The 15748-nt window shown below is 37.6% G+C and overlaps 1 protein-coding gene across 2 annotated transcripts in view; it reads left to right on the top strand.

Moving 5' to 3' along the window:
- The window catches only part of syn3 (synapsin III), an 89918-nt gene that overhangs the window by 23521 nt on the left and 50649 nt on the right, over nt 1-15748 (top strand). For both annotated transcript variants that reach the window (XM_027153897.2, XM_027153896.2), the window contains exons 3-4: nt 470-527; nt 9612-9703. In XM_027153897.2, coding sequence (XP_027009698.1) covers nt 470-527; nt 9612-9703 — 150 coding nt within the window. The remainder of the gene's footprint in view (nt 1-469; nt 528-9611; nt 9704-15748) is intronic.

The following is a 15748-nucleotide window of genomic DNA, read 5'->3' as shown; positions in this document are numbered from 1 at the left end:
AATCACTCAGTGCAGATTGATCACATAGACTGAGTCCTTTTACACCTACAAACTGCATGGCTTAGTCATTCACCAGGTCAGTTTCTAAATGACCTGTTCTACTGTAAGGAGTTGGTAAGGTTTAATAAATGCCCAGCCTGTGAAATGTTCATGAATGCCACTATGGTCTGCTTGACAGACAAATGGCATTAAGTTAACAGAAGAATGTAAAAAAAAAAAAAAAACATAGTTCTTAGAAATAACACTTTGAGTGATTATTGATTGTGTTAAGCTTCTGGTTTTCCTCCACAACGGTTTATTGGGACATAAAACCGTGGAGATCCTGTTCTCATCTGCCTTCCAATGAGACTCAAGTGAACATGTGTTTTAGTGAACGTCATATTTTAGAAACGATTGTGTGATCAATCAGAATATAATGGTGATAAAGTGTCATCTATTAAACATCGGTTTCTCTTTTTTTCTGTCCCAGGGCTAAATATTTCAGAGGGAGGAAGCTGAACGGGGAATATGAGATCCGTGTCGAACAGGTAGGTTTCATATAAAGTTGCTCATCTCTGATGGTTTAGCCATGATGAATAGATTTATCTCTCAGTCATACACACACAGTCTAACTAACTTCATGCGGATGTAAAATAACAAATAATTACCAATTAAAAAAAAAGGTTTCAAAGAGATTGGGAAATGGTTCTTAGGAATAAAAAGGTTTCGGAATATAAATAACTTCCTGTATTCGTCAGACTACCTGTAAGTAGTCCTTCAGTTACTGTATTTTTTTTTTTTGCTACGCCTACACCAGCATTGCCAATGCCTTCAGTATGCAGCGTTACCCAGTCTAGACACTTGTTATTTAAGCACAACGATAACATCTCACCACTTTTGCAATCCATCTGCAAGCCATTGGCAAGACACGGTTTGTCTCTGAAAGGAGCTGCTGGGATTTAATGGGTGATCGAAGCTGGCAGGCAGAAGGAAATGTTCAAAGGCTGCACATTTGCTTTGTGGTTGTTGGTGCGGTCACATCTTTCTGTCTGGGAAAGGAGTGAACAAAACACGTTTGAAAAACTATTTCATCCCTGTCAGCCTCAGTAGAAATATCAGGCTGAATGAGTGTACTGTACAGCGTGTGTCTATTGTGTGTGTCATTGCAAACACCACAAAGCAGTCTGTTTAAACCCCTAATTGCAAACACCCAAGCGAACTCGGATGTTTGTCCTTTAACCGTGGTAAAGAGTTCCAACTCTTGATGTCTCGATGTCAGGGATAACATCTTAAATAGTGACAGAAATATGACATGCATAAAATTATAAAATTAGAATATGCAAAATTTGTATAAGTGTGTTTTTCTTTAAAGCTTATATGACAGCGATCTACTTTGAGCTCTACTCTGACACCTAGAGGACACACAGTAATGCTTCAATGTGATGGATTGCTATTTATCTTCTCTGGATCTAAATAATATGGCACATTTTGCACCACAGCAGTATTGCATAGCCAAAAAAGCTGTCCTGGATGGTTCTGGGAGACACTAATGTAAATATTTTAACTCACCATATCAATAAAATACTGGATAAAAAGTCAGAAATACAGCAGGAAAAATAGGTGAAGTCCTTTATCCTTTATTAAGACATTTTTCCATTTTAAAAACACTTTTCTGTCGATTCTGGTCTTCCCCTAACTGTTTGTATAGTTCACTCCACTATGTCTGCCTTTATGCGTAACGATGGTGCTCTACCATTTTATTTTGATCTACTTCCCAGAACTCCACAACTCACCAGTTGAATTAAAACACTATTGCTGTGTCCCAAATGCATTTTTAAACAGACTCGAGTGCTCAGTTGACGGTCCATACTTTCATGATGTAACCAAAGTGAGAACCACAGAGCTGAATGGAATGAAGCAAAAAGTAAACAGGGTTTATGAGCCCATGTGTCTTTGACGGCTTCTTTTTATGTGATCTAAATGTGATGACAGAGGCACTAATTATAGAGGCAGCAGATACAAAAAAAAAAAAAAAAACGCTATACAGACTACATACAATTTTCAAAAACGCTAACAGCGACATTAAGGACAACAGGTAAAGTTATGAAACAAAATCTTCATGCGCATTAATTCAAAAGGTGAATCATGTGCAGTCAAGGGACGTGATCCGGTGAGGTTTATGGGCTGATGGGAAACTGAAGTCGGCATAACCGTGACATGTGGCGGCCACACCGACAACGATAACCTTAGTTAACAGATAAACCTTCAATCTTAAATGAGCTTGGATGTGTCTTTTGTCTCTCATTTATCTCTGAAATGTAGCTTTTTCACATTCTGTTAAAGATTATTTATTATTTTTTTTAATTACTCTGAGAAAATTCCTTTTCTTTTCTTTCTTTTTTTAATTCCCATTTTTTTCATTTATTTTTTTTTTATCATCTTTGAGTAAAACCGGTTCACACATTTCCACGCAACATGAAAGAAGTGCATAAGAAATCCTCTGATTACAGGACATAATATAATAATGATCTATACACAAGCTTAATCTATAATATATAGATTATATAAATATAAAACAATCTATACACTATAGTGTTTAGATAATCTTATGTAATAAATAATCATAGAGTGGAGGACAAAGGAGTGGAGGACAAAAAGGAATGAAAGATAAAATTACACACGTCACACACAAACACACTTTTGTGTATATACAAAAATGAAATGCATACATACTGTATAAACATACTTACATTAATACATACATGCATAGATCTGATCGTAGCTTATAACACGGTCAGTCAGTGACGGCTGCAGGAGCTGGGGGATTAGTCGGAGATGTGGTAAAGTTCATCTCTATCCTCTATACTTACCTTATTAAAGATCTTATTCTAATGTACAATGATGTACAGTATTATTGTTTTTGCCTTTTTGTCAATGTCACTAAATGAAAATCAGCTGTAGTTGTAGCTGTAAATAACTTAACATTGATTAGCACTGATTAAAATATACATAACGAATATCATCTTTACCGAAACTGATGGGAATAAAAGTTCAGACATATCTTTCTGTGTGGCCTGAACCTTTTACATACAACATTGTTAAACGATGCCCGCGGTTTGGTTCTTTTTAGTGGACTGTTAATGGACCTCCTTCAGATATTTCTTATCGTGTCATACCGGAGTGCCGTCTATCAGTTACCTGTAAACATAATCACCATAAAAGAAAACTAAAATAAAAACCATGATTTTTTTTTCCTTTTGTACTCTCTCCTACCCATTAGCATGTGGCTACGTGCTTGCTTTTGTATTATCACCGCTCTGTCCTGCTACCTTATAAGGAGGCATCCAGCTGCCCGGAGAGTGCTTCGAGCTCGAGACCACCCAGAGCAGAGGATTTTCTGTCTGTGAGATGGAGTTCGGATCAGATATTTTATTTCCCTTTTTTCCCCCTTCATTGTTCTCTTTTTCTGTTGGACCCACAATACACAATCCTGCACTTATATGATTGATAAATAAATAAATAAATAAATAAATAAATAAATAAATAAATAAATAAATAAATAGATCCGTTCTGTCTGTTGCCTGGTAGAGAAAAAAACTTCATAACATTAAAGCTAAAGCTTCATTATTTAACAGTTTCTATAGCAATGAATAAGAACTTTCTGGAATGTGTTCTGTATACAGTATGCAAGCTACATTCTGTGAGTGTGGAAAATACTAAAACTATGGCTCGTGAACTTAATGGTACTTGATAGTAAATTGTTAAATATTTAAACAAGGGTTTTATTCTGTGATGTTGGCAACTACATGTTTATGTCGCTACATGTTTTGGTGGTCAGAGAAACTACATGATGTCAGATTTTCATCTTGTCATTGTAGCCCTGTATCTTTTATTTATTTATTTATTTTTTTCATTCATTCCAAAATGTCTGGGTTCAGGTTGCTAATGCTTCCAGCCAAGCACAACAATCAAATCCTGTCTGGCATGTAGATGGCTCGGTACTGCATGCCTGAGTTGGCCTGTATCATTGAACCAATTCCCAAGTTTCTCTTTAGCACTTTAGAAGTGTTTCAGGTCTGTAATGCTATACTGGCTTCATGCCATGTTTCCTCTGAATTCCAAACATGGTAAACATGGTAACTCTTTTGTTCAAGCCCCAAAAATTAATTATTATATTAATCATTTTGCAATTTTGTATATTGATAGGGGGGCACGGTGGCTTAGTGGTTAGCACGTTCGCCTCACACCTCCAGGGTTGGGGTTCGATTCCCGCCTCCGCCTTGTGTGTGTGGAGTTTGCATGTTCTCCCCGTGCCTCGGGGGTTTCCTCCGGGTACTCCGGTTTCCTCCCCCGGTCCAAAGACATGCATGGTAGGTTGATTGGCATCTCTGGAAAATTGTCCGTAGTGTGTGAGTGTGTGAGTGAATGAGAGTGTGTGTGCCCTGTGATGGGTCGGCACTCCGTCCAGGGTGTATCCTGCCTTGATGCCCGATGACGCCTGAGATAGGCACAGGCTCCCCGTGACCCGAGAAGTTCGGATAAGCGGTAGAAAATGAGTGATTGAGTATACTGATATGTTAATTTGTGCTAAATTTACTTTTACTTTCTCCTCCAAATGCATCGGGGGGGTTAATAACCCACTTCATTAAATTCATAAAACATGTGAATTAATTCTCGTTCACACTGTTAAATCACACGACCAGACTGTCACCGAGAGGCTACAGGAATAGAGCGAATCAGTTCAAAATTCAGTTCATATTATTCTGTTCATTTTTCTTAGGGCTGTAGGGCTGGTGTGCTTGCTTCCAATAAATGTCCGAAATAAACAGCTTTAAGACAAAATAAACTGACAGTAATAAAGGTATTCAGCCATGGAATTGAACAGATTTGTGATGAATACATTTCTTGTCAGAATTTTATTGCAAACTGATGTTCCCTTACCTTGATTTTTAAAGACACGAATCATTTGTCTGCAAATATCTCAAAGAAAATTCAAGAAATTCACTTGCTTACATATTCAGTGCTACTGGTTCTGGAAGTTCCAGGTGAAATAGATTGTCTTAACAAAGATACAGTTCCATATCCACACAATTACTATTGAAATAGCGAAACATGGTGGTGGCAGCATCGTGCTCGAAGGGGATGATTATCATCTCCAGAACTTGGGTGTCTTTCAGAATTGAGGGATGAAATGATGGAGCAATATACAGGGGGGTATTAAGAGAGCTTCAGTCTGATGAAAAACAACAAAAACAACAACAACAACAACACAAAGCCAAAGCTGTGTAGGTTAAAAACAACAAGGGTGAATGTTCTACAAACCTTGTTTACATAAAGCCTCGATCTGAAACACATCGTTTCATCCCAACCAAACTTTGCTCCAATATAAAGAACTTGGAGAAAATCTGCAAACTGGTAGAAACTTAACAAAATACAGACTTAACACTGCTGCTGCAGCTAAAGCTGGCTCTACTGAGTACTGTTCTGAAAGTATTAAATAATTATGCAAACATCATTTTTTTAAGAGTTTTTTGTGGGGTTGTGCTGATAGATCATACATATTGACACACTGGTAGAAATCAATCTGTTTAGATCTGTTGACCTTTTTTTGCAAGTCGCTATTTATTTGTTTGTTTGTTTGTTTGTTTGTTTTCCACTCCTGAATTCACTTTCTATGCTATTTATATCACTTCTACCGAAGGCACTCTGCACTATTTACAATAAGTCTTGCCCCATCTTTAGAACGTCTGTCTCCCAATTTGATATTTTATGAAATGTACGAGCAATCCTGACATTTTCACATGAGAAATTTCCCAGATCTGATTCTTCCTCTTTAACAATATGTCAGTGGAAACATCTGTTCGACAGGCTTTTGATCATCCTGAGGTCAGGGTCTTCTCTGTGCCAGTTGGCCTGAACCCTGAGCCGAGCCTTGACAGCACTTATATATACAGTAGAAACATAAATCTTTGTATAAATATGTAAAAATGGATGAAAAAAAAATTCAGTCTAAAATAGTTTGGGCTGTTTTTGAAGGCACAATACCAACTTGTCTGTTGTTAAAACGCACCGAATCTTGAAAGCAACTCCTAACTATTAATAATATGTCTAATAAATTAATGTCAGTGAATATTTTTGCTAGCTTTCCTTTTTGAAGTAATTTTTTTTTTTTTTACACATTTATTTTTAGAACTCTGTTGCTCATACATTAATCAGCCATTACATTATGTTCACTGGCAGGTGAAGTGAATAACAGGTAATTATCTCATTACATTGAGACTTGGGAAGCTGTGGGATATACAGTATTAGGCAGCAAGTGAACAGTCAGTTCAGTCAGTGGGAAGCAGGAACAAATGGGCAAGCAGGATGTGGTGGCCTAGTGGTTAAGGTGCTGGACTATCAATCGGAAGGCTGTGAGTTTGAATCCCCTGTCCATAAAGCTGCTACACGTATTTAACCCTCAATTGTTTAGCTGTTTAAAAAATCGAAGTCGCTCTGGATAAGGGCATCTGCCAAATGCCGCAACTGTAAAGGGGCACTGATAAAGGCTCTGTTGTTGTGTTGTTGATCAGGGTTCAAGTCCCTTGTTGATCGTGGTTCAACTCCCAGTATCGCCAAGCAGCAACTGTTGCAACTGCCTTGAGCAAGGCCCTTAATCCTCAGTGCTTCAGGGGTACTGTATCATGACCCTGCTCCCTGACCCTAAAGGTGAGATCTGCAAAGAAGGAATTTCACTGTAATGTATATGTGACTAAATAAAGGCTGCCGCTGAAGGCATCTAATTTCAAGTGGCAAGAGTACATAAGGATATTAACCCTGGCAAAATTGTGATGTCTAGGTGGCTGGGTCAGAGCACCTCCAAACCAGCAGGTCTTGTAGAGTGTTGAGGTGTTGAGCCTCCAAATCGCGCTGGACAAACAAGTCCGATCCATAAAGATGGAGGCCTCACCTCACAACATGAAGGACTGTTGCCCGCTCCTTTATCATTCCTAAAGCTGAGGTATGATGACTTGTGACATTCATTATCAAAGCTGGCCATTTCCTGCCAGTTCTGACCCTATTAACCCAAAGTGGTGACTATGTGGTGAATTTTTATTATTACTGGATTCTCAGGGCCCTTGTTTAATAATCATGTTTTATTTTCAATACTAAATAACCCCCTGTACTGTAGCTGTAAACCAAATGCTGTGCATCATGCAGATTATCTCATTTACCAGCTATGAGCTATGAGTTGACCCAAAAGGCATTAGGCGTGACACAATGCGTATTTTTGGTGTGTTTTTTGATTTACTGCTCTGACCTGAGGATTGTTGATTACTGCTCATGTGACTTGAAGAGTTCAGAGTTCAACCACTAGATGACATCAATACTGATAGCAGTGCTGGTGAAAGTGGAGGCGAAACAGTGCAAGGGCATTGTCTACACGGACTCCTTCCTGTTTTCTTTTCCCAGTCGAGGAACGAGTCCAAGAGAAGCCTGAATGTGTTTCCCTGACAGTAACTATGGTAGCATGAATTCGGTCCTACACTGTTTGCCCCATGCTGATGCACTGCTCATCCCTCGACCAAAAGGGGCTCACTGGATGTGACTCGCTCTGTGCTGGTCAGCCAACACGGTTGACTGATGGTTCCCTTTCTTAGCATGCTAGACGATCACTGTTGGTGTAGAGGCTCCACCATATTTTTTTGTCCAGGAAGGTCCTGCTTTTGGAGTTTATATAGTCACAGAAAATGTTATTGTGTACTTCCCTTACAGGAATTTGATCTGTGTGTGTCACCCATACACGATGTATATTTGATTTAAGTGCACGGTGGACTGCGTATCGCTTTTCCAGGGTCAAGCACATATTTCTTAGCTACACCAAACAACATTATAGTCCTGTAACTCAGATCAGTACAATTTATAAAGTCTATTGAAGTCACCATATTCACCATATTTATTCACCATTTATTCACCATATTTATTCACCATATTTATTCACCGTATTTATTCACCATATTTATTCTCCATTTATTCACCATTTATTCACCATATTTATTCTCCATTTATTCACCATATTTATTCACCATTTATTCACCATTTATTCACCATATTTATTCACCATTTATTCACCATATTTATTCACCATTTATTCACCATATTTATTCACCATTTATTCACCATATTTATTCTCCATTTATTCACCATTTATTCACCATATTTATTCTCCATTTATTCACCATATTTATTCACCATTTATTCACCATTTATTCACCATATTTATTCACCATTTATTCACCATTTATTCACCATATTTATTCACCATTTATTCACCATATTTATTCACCATTTATTCACCATATTTATTCTCCATTTATTCACCATATTTATTCACCATTTATTCACCATATTTATTCACCATGTTTGCATGTAATAGGAATCTCTTCTCTAGGTGTTTGGTCACAACATGTTACATTCTACACAGTTTACAGTACACGCATCTTACACAACACAACACCACCACCATCAATTTCTTTAAATATTGCACCTTAAGCTGGAATAATTGTCATTTAAATAACAGTGGAATGCAATTCAGGATGCATCAAACAAGATGGTGCAATTGTAATAATAAATATGTTGCAGTAATGACAAGTAATGAAGTCAATTAGTGCATTTACTTGTCAATTAAAATATAAATAAAAATATAAATACTATTAATAATAAAAAAAATCACTGTAAACAAATCATGCAGTTGGGCTTGATTTTTATTACTTCCTCATTTGACAATATCTGTTGCTTTATTTAATTTGCTATTTATTTTATATATATTTTATATAAAATATAAATATAAAATTTATATATTTATATATATATATATACACACGATGGATGACATTTAATTTTTTGTCAGTAAAAGACAAGTGTATGTTATACAGTCATATGTACCAATCTATATTGCACCAAATAATTTACTGCAAGTCATTTATAATCCTAGTTTCTTTTTTCTAGTCCATCTCGATTGTGGACTAGGCGAGCGTGTATCCCACTGTGTGTTATTTAATGCATTTGATTAAGTCATTGGAGTTGCTTGGCTACAGCTTGTCACATGGCTTTTTCCAGGCTGGAAGGCAGTAGATGAGACTAACTCAATTTGTCCTGGTTCCTAACAGTAAGACACTCTTCAGTGAGTTCTGAAAAAGAGATATTTTAGGATTTTACTATATATATATATATATATAACTTGGAATGTACAGTATATGAAGAATAGCTGAATGTTGTGAAAGGCTTAGATATGCATACATACATATAGGCTGTATATACGTGCAAGCTTTATTTACGCAGTGCATTTTATTTTTGTCCTGTTGTTATTATTGGGTATAGTGCATTTACAAGTCAAACTTTTAGTACTTTATGCTCATTTTTAATGTGTATCCAATCAGGAAATCTCCTACTACGTGTAACACACCTGCACATTTTGTACACCACTTTTACCCCCCTGTGTATTTATACTGTATGTCCACAGTCTACAGTTACAGAAGTAGATTAGGATTTTATTTTACTTTGGTTGTATACTGTACATTGTGACAGATAAAAACCTTAATTCTTGAATCAAATGTTTACTAAAACCCAAATTTTTATTCACTTTTTTCCAGGCTGAGTTTTCAGAGATCAACGTGTCGTCCACCGTCAGCACCGGCTGCGTGGTTGATATGCAGGTCGCTCGAGGCGGCACCAAAGTTGTAAGGTAATACCTGAGTTTGAACCATACAAAACATCTGCACAGTTAGTTGTTGTATCTCATGCTGAGACACGGTTACATCATTAAGATAACATTAATACTTTGGAGTTTAGCTCGTAATTCATTCATTCATTCATTCATTCATTCATTTTCTACCGCTTATCCGAACTTCTCAGGCATCATCTCAGGCGTCATCAAGGCACGATACACCCTGGACGGAGTGCCAACAAATCCAGGGCACACACACATTCTCATTCACTCACACACTCACACATTACAGACAATTTTCGAGAGATGCCAATCAACCTACCATGCATGTGTTTGGACCGGGGGAGGAAACCGGAGTACCCGGAGGAAACCCCCGAGGCACGGGGAGAACATGCAAACTTCACACACACAAGGTGGAGGCAGGAATCGAACCCCCAACCCTGGAGGTGTGAGGCGAACATGCTAACCTCTAAGCCACCGTGCTCCCCTTAGCTCATAATTGTTTAACGTACTGTAAAACTTTTTGCTTGTGGAGAGGCAGTATTTTCTCACTGTGTGCTCTACACCATGGCTGATTGCTTATCTTTTTGGCACATATATTCACAACAGCAGATTTAAACAACAGCAGATAACTGATAACTGTTATGTTGTTGATTACATACTCAAAAGAGTGAGTATTAGATTGAAGTTATGGATTTATTAGTAGTATTTCCAGATCAGTGTTACTTATTTCTTATGCATCGTTGGAGGTCATGACTAATGACTGAGATATTCTCAGAAGAACAATTAGTTCGATATATCTGTAGTGTTATGCTGTTTGTTGTCCAGGTTGAAGCTGATTTATTGAGGCCTGCTGTGGAAAAGGAGAATGAAATAAGAGCATATTGAGTCTCTGGCATGCCTTCAGCTATGTTTTCCACACCGGTCAGTCAGCTCATAGCTCAGCTTGCAGAGTCATGTGCCAGTGTTCTGGGAATGCCACAGCTAAACCACTCAGTTAACCCTATTTTAGATCTGTTTCATTTCTGCCCTCTGTCTATCCAGTGCTCACAGAATCTACAGCTTCTTCCACTGTTTTTATCATTACAGCAGTTAAGTTTAATCAGTCAGAGTGAAAGGAAGCTCAGAGGGGTGTATCCTCGGCTCAGTTGTGCCTCGTGACAATCTAAAGACGGTAAATCTTTATAATGATCACCTTAATGTGAAACACAGAGCTTCACCTGCTAGCGTTTTAGCCGCTGTTATGATTGCAGATATCACTGGAAGACTCGACAGAGAGTCTTCGTCTTTCACACTGGGAGTTTTGTTTTGAGGTTTGTTTTCGGGCAGCATTTCAAGGCATTTCTTATGAACATTATATCCCATTATATCCCGTCTTTATCCCAGTCCGTACATGCTGATCATAGTACCAGACTGCATATACTTTGCAGACTTCTAACACTTCTAATTTGTTATCTTTCTGTGAATCTTTATGTTGTCACTGGGACTCAATTTCTTACATTTATTTCAATTTTTTAGCTATTTGTTTAGATTTCAATAATTGATCATTATTTTCAACCCAAATTTCTTAGACTTTATCTTTTTAATTGAAAAGAAATTATTTTTATTTCTTAGTCCTTAGCCAGAATTGTTTTCCCTTGAATTATTTATTCTCTTTCATTTGTTCATCTTCTACCGCTTATCTGAACTTCTCGGGTCACGGGGAGCCTGTGCCTATCTCAGGCGTCATCGGGCATCGAGGCAGGATACACCCTGGACAGAGTGCCAACCCCTCACAGGGCACACACACACTCATTCACTCACGCACTCACACACTACGGACAATTTTCCAGAGATGCCAATCAACCTACCATGCATGTCTTTGGACCGGGGGAGGAAACCGGAGTACCCGGAGGAAACCCCCGAGGCACAGGGAGAACATGCAAACTCCACACACACAAGGCGGAGGCGGGAATCGAACCCCCAACCCTGGAGGTGTGAGGCGAACGTGCTAGCCACTAAGCCACCGTGCTCCCCCTAATTATTTATTTTAACCTTTTTTTTTTAATAACCAGTATACCGATGTTCTGTTTCCCTGGCATGTATATCAACTTATCTGACATTTTCTTTCACCATAAACAAATAAATTATTCTTTTATCACAAGTCTGATATAAAATTAATCCGGAAGATCTCGGCTTTCAGTGTGAGATGATTTTCCTTCTGTTGATAACCTTAAACAAACCTTTACTAGTTGAAGGTAACAAATATCGCTGCTTATGAACAATCATTTGGGGCATTTTAGGGAGCAGAAATATTACTATTTCTGTAATATTATTTAATATAATATAATATTATTTCATATTACTTTAGATACTATGAAGATAGAAACATATGTGTGGACATTTCTAGGAAAGTATTACCCCAAGTATGCTAGATCAAATCAGAAATATTTATGAAAAACTACAAATTCCCTAAAATGCCCTGTGTAGCTAATTTCATATGAGCCATTAACCACCACTGTGGAGTGGGACATGACAAAGACATTCAGTGCCGAACATGGACACAACAGAACAGGCCAGATTTTTGGCCTGTGAAGAGTAAACAGAGTTCATCTAAACCTAGAAATCTTTGCAGCAAAGCTACAAATAATGCAAACCATTTCACTTAGCTTTCCACTGGACTCTGATGTTTAGAACTGATATCAGACTCTGTACTGTATGTGCAATATTTCTCATTATGACTGCATATAATATTATGGCTGAATTATGTTCATAATTTGTTGTATTGAACATGCAAAGTCACTCTGTCACTCAACTTTGACAGTAACTTGCTTTCTTTAGCTACTTTTTGTATAATATAAGAGCTAAAATGTTTGTGCTGTATCAGGGTAGGAGTATATAACTGTAGCACAAGAAATATATATATATATACACATACAATGATACCTCGAGATACGAGTGCTTTGACATACAAATATTTTGAGATACGAGCTGTGATTTGACCAAATTTTTTGCCGTGAGATACAAACAAATTTTTGAGATACGAGCATCCGAGCCGAGGTCGCCGAAACAAAGATCCCCAACAACCACGTGTGCTCTGTTTCCCCCGCCTCAGCTTTCCGCGTCTCACACGGCTAAAGCCGCCTTTCCACTGCACACGACAAACGACGGCCGATAAACCGGAAGTCATTCATTTCCTATGGAGAGTCGCAGAAGGACTGCGTGAGGTGCCGACCATCTGTAATTTTTGGATCATCTGATCAATTTTTGAGGAAAGAGTGACAAAAAAAGGCAAAAACAAGTGAAGAGAAAAGCGATGAAGAATATTAAGCAAAATGAATGTAAAGAAAACAGAAATTATAGCAATTAAGTTTAGTTAAGAGAATTTCAATTGTTTGTTAATTTTTGTGAAGTTTAGTTAAGTTCCATTTAAGTGTAAAGTAGCATTAAGCGTGTACGGTAAGTGAACGAAAGTGAAAGTGTAATTCCTCCTAACTCCTCCGCCTGTTTACTTCTCCCTCAACCTCCGTGCGCATCTTCCGTAAAGTAAAACCAGTTTATTTTTTTAACATCGTCTTTTATTATTGTATGTTTTTATACAATATTTATCATTTATAAATACAGGTACTGAACATTTTTCATATTCAAAACACATAAACAAAACAACTGGAGTGGAATTTTGCGAGATGGAACGGATTAATGGGATTTCAATTAATTTAAATGGGGAAAATTGCATTGAGATACTGTACGAGCAATTTGAGATACAAGCAAGGTCACGGAACGAATTAAACTTGTATCTCGAGGTATTACTGTATATATATATTGATTCTCAAAGCATTCTTCATGCCCAAACTTGAAACTCAACATGGACCTAATGTGTTAGGTGAAAATTTCAAAAAATAAAAAGCTCTATGACTTTAAGGGTGACAAAAACAATTGAGAACCTCTGTATAACCCTGAATACTGCTGTTTTGGCCAAATTCCAACCGGCTTCCTATTCACTGTGTACGCTAACTACATCTGGCATGAGCTAATGGGGCTGGAGAATGTATAGTGTACAGTGCAATTATATTCCTGATTTCAAATGAATTCAACCACAGAAACCACAGAGTCTCCTTTTAGCTTTGTTAGCTTTTTCGCAACATAATTAGTTGAATTCAGTGGAGCATGTAGAACCTGTGATGCTTTATGTCCCCATATGTATAGCACATACCAGAAGCAGCTCAGTTCCTGAATATCCTGGAATGTGTTTTGCATTTGATTTCTTTTCCAAATGTAGATTTTGTTTTTTTTCCACGTGTCAAGGGTTGAAGTAAAAAATGTCTGAGTTGTTAGTTTGGCTTTAAAAAGTGTGAAGAATTTAAAGAAGGCAAAATAATACTGTTTCAGTACGGAGGTCTCCAGGTGTGTGGACACATGTTTGGGCTTGTTTTTATATCTTGTCGTGGCCAAGATAGAAATGTTGGCATTAATGATAGGAATATCTGACAGTTTTGCCCTTGAGGGGATATTTGGCTGGTTTCCTCAGGAAGAAACCTGTGGTTTAAAAAGAAGCTGCAGATTTTATTTGAAAGGACAAAAGGTTAGTGAGGTTAAGGCTAGATTTCAGTGCTGTATGGCATTAATAATCTGCATTAACAATTCTGTCCATTCTAAAAATGGAAGGTTGTGACAAGGATAGTAAGACAGGCGAGTGTGTGTGTGTGTGTGTGTGTGTGTGTGTGTGTGTGTGTGTGTGTGTGTGTGTGTGTGTGTGTGTGTGTGTGTGTGTGTGTGTGTTGGGGATAATGCAGATCCCAGCTATTTGCACTTGTTAATAAACCTCTGCATACTTCTGGGACTCTTCTACCCGGTTGGTGAGGTGGATGTGTGGCACTGAGTTCATCACTACTTAAGCCTTCCCAAAATAGGCTGTGTGTTTACCACTGGCTCTGTCCATTACAACATTCAACCCTCACATGTCCCCCCTCCTTTATTTTTACCCCACTGTTTCAGATCATGGCTTGTTTTTAACTCTATGATCTCTTTTGCAGCCATGAACTGCACAGTATACTCTCAGAGCTTTAAGATTGTGTAGTCTTTCTTATTGTATATACCCACCTGATTTCTGTTTATAGTAACAGCGATATATTATAGTAATAGCCATATATTTTGTCTACAGAACATACCATTCTGTACATTTCAGTTTATATTAATAGCCATCTGCATATTATATTTCTAGTACATATATATTCACCTGTATATTATGTTCATAATACATACACATCTGTAAATTACTGTTTATAGCAATAGCCATATTTACATAGTTACATCCTTCTGTATATTTCAGTTATAATTATAGTCATCTGTATATTATGTTCATAGTACACACACATCTGTAAATCACTTCCATATTACCATTTTATTTAACTTATCTAAATCTTGTACAAACTGTATATCCTGCACTTACTGCTATAGCACTCTGGTTGACCTAAACTGTATTTCGTTGCCTTGTACTTGTACATGTTTAATGACAATAACATTGAGTCTAATTTAATCTAATCTAAACTAATCTAATCTAATCTGTCATTAGTATTTCTGTTTTTTTACTTAGCCTACTATGAGCTACACTAATTTGAGTCTTTTATTATTACCACAACAGCCACATGAGGGTATAAATGACCTGAGTCTGTACCTGGTGTAGGAACTGTGTTCGTCTGGGCTTCAATCTGAATATCTCAGGAATGATTGGTTGAAAGATGTATATGGAATTGATCCAGACGGGGTCAAGGTCACGGCGAGGTCACATGTCTGAAATAGTGTTTCTTCAGGACTTCTATCCTGTTGCCTTACAATGATGTTGCTTACTGTACTCGTACGATTAAGTTGAGAAACTCAAGGCCTGTTTTCTAGATCTTTTTTCTAGATGATTGATAGAGGTTTACTATCTGATGGGGCATGTTGAGTTAGTCTCACACCTTCAGAGTTGGTGGTTTGATTCCTGCGTCTGTCCTGTGTGCATGGAGTGTGCAGGTTCTCCCTCTGCTTAGGGGGTTTCCTCCAGGTTCTCTGGGTTCCTTCCCCTACTTAAAAGACGTGCTGTAG

The sequence above is a fragment of the Tachysurus fulvidraco genome, chromosome 19 (assembly GCF_022655615.1).
Source record: "Tachysurus fulvidraco isolate hzauxx_2018 chromosome 19, HZAU_PFXX_2.0, whole genome shotgun sequence".
In the NCBI taxonomy this organism is placed as follows: Eukaryota; Metazoa; Chordata; class Actinopteri; order Siluriformes; family Bagridae; genus Tachysurus; species Tachysurus fulvidraco.
This window is presented reverse-complemented; position numbering and strand designations above follow the sequence as displayed.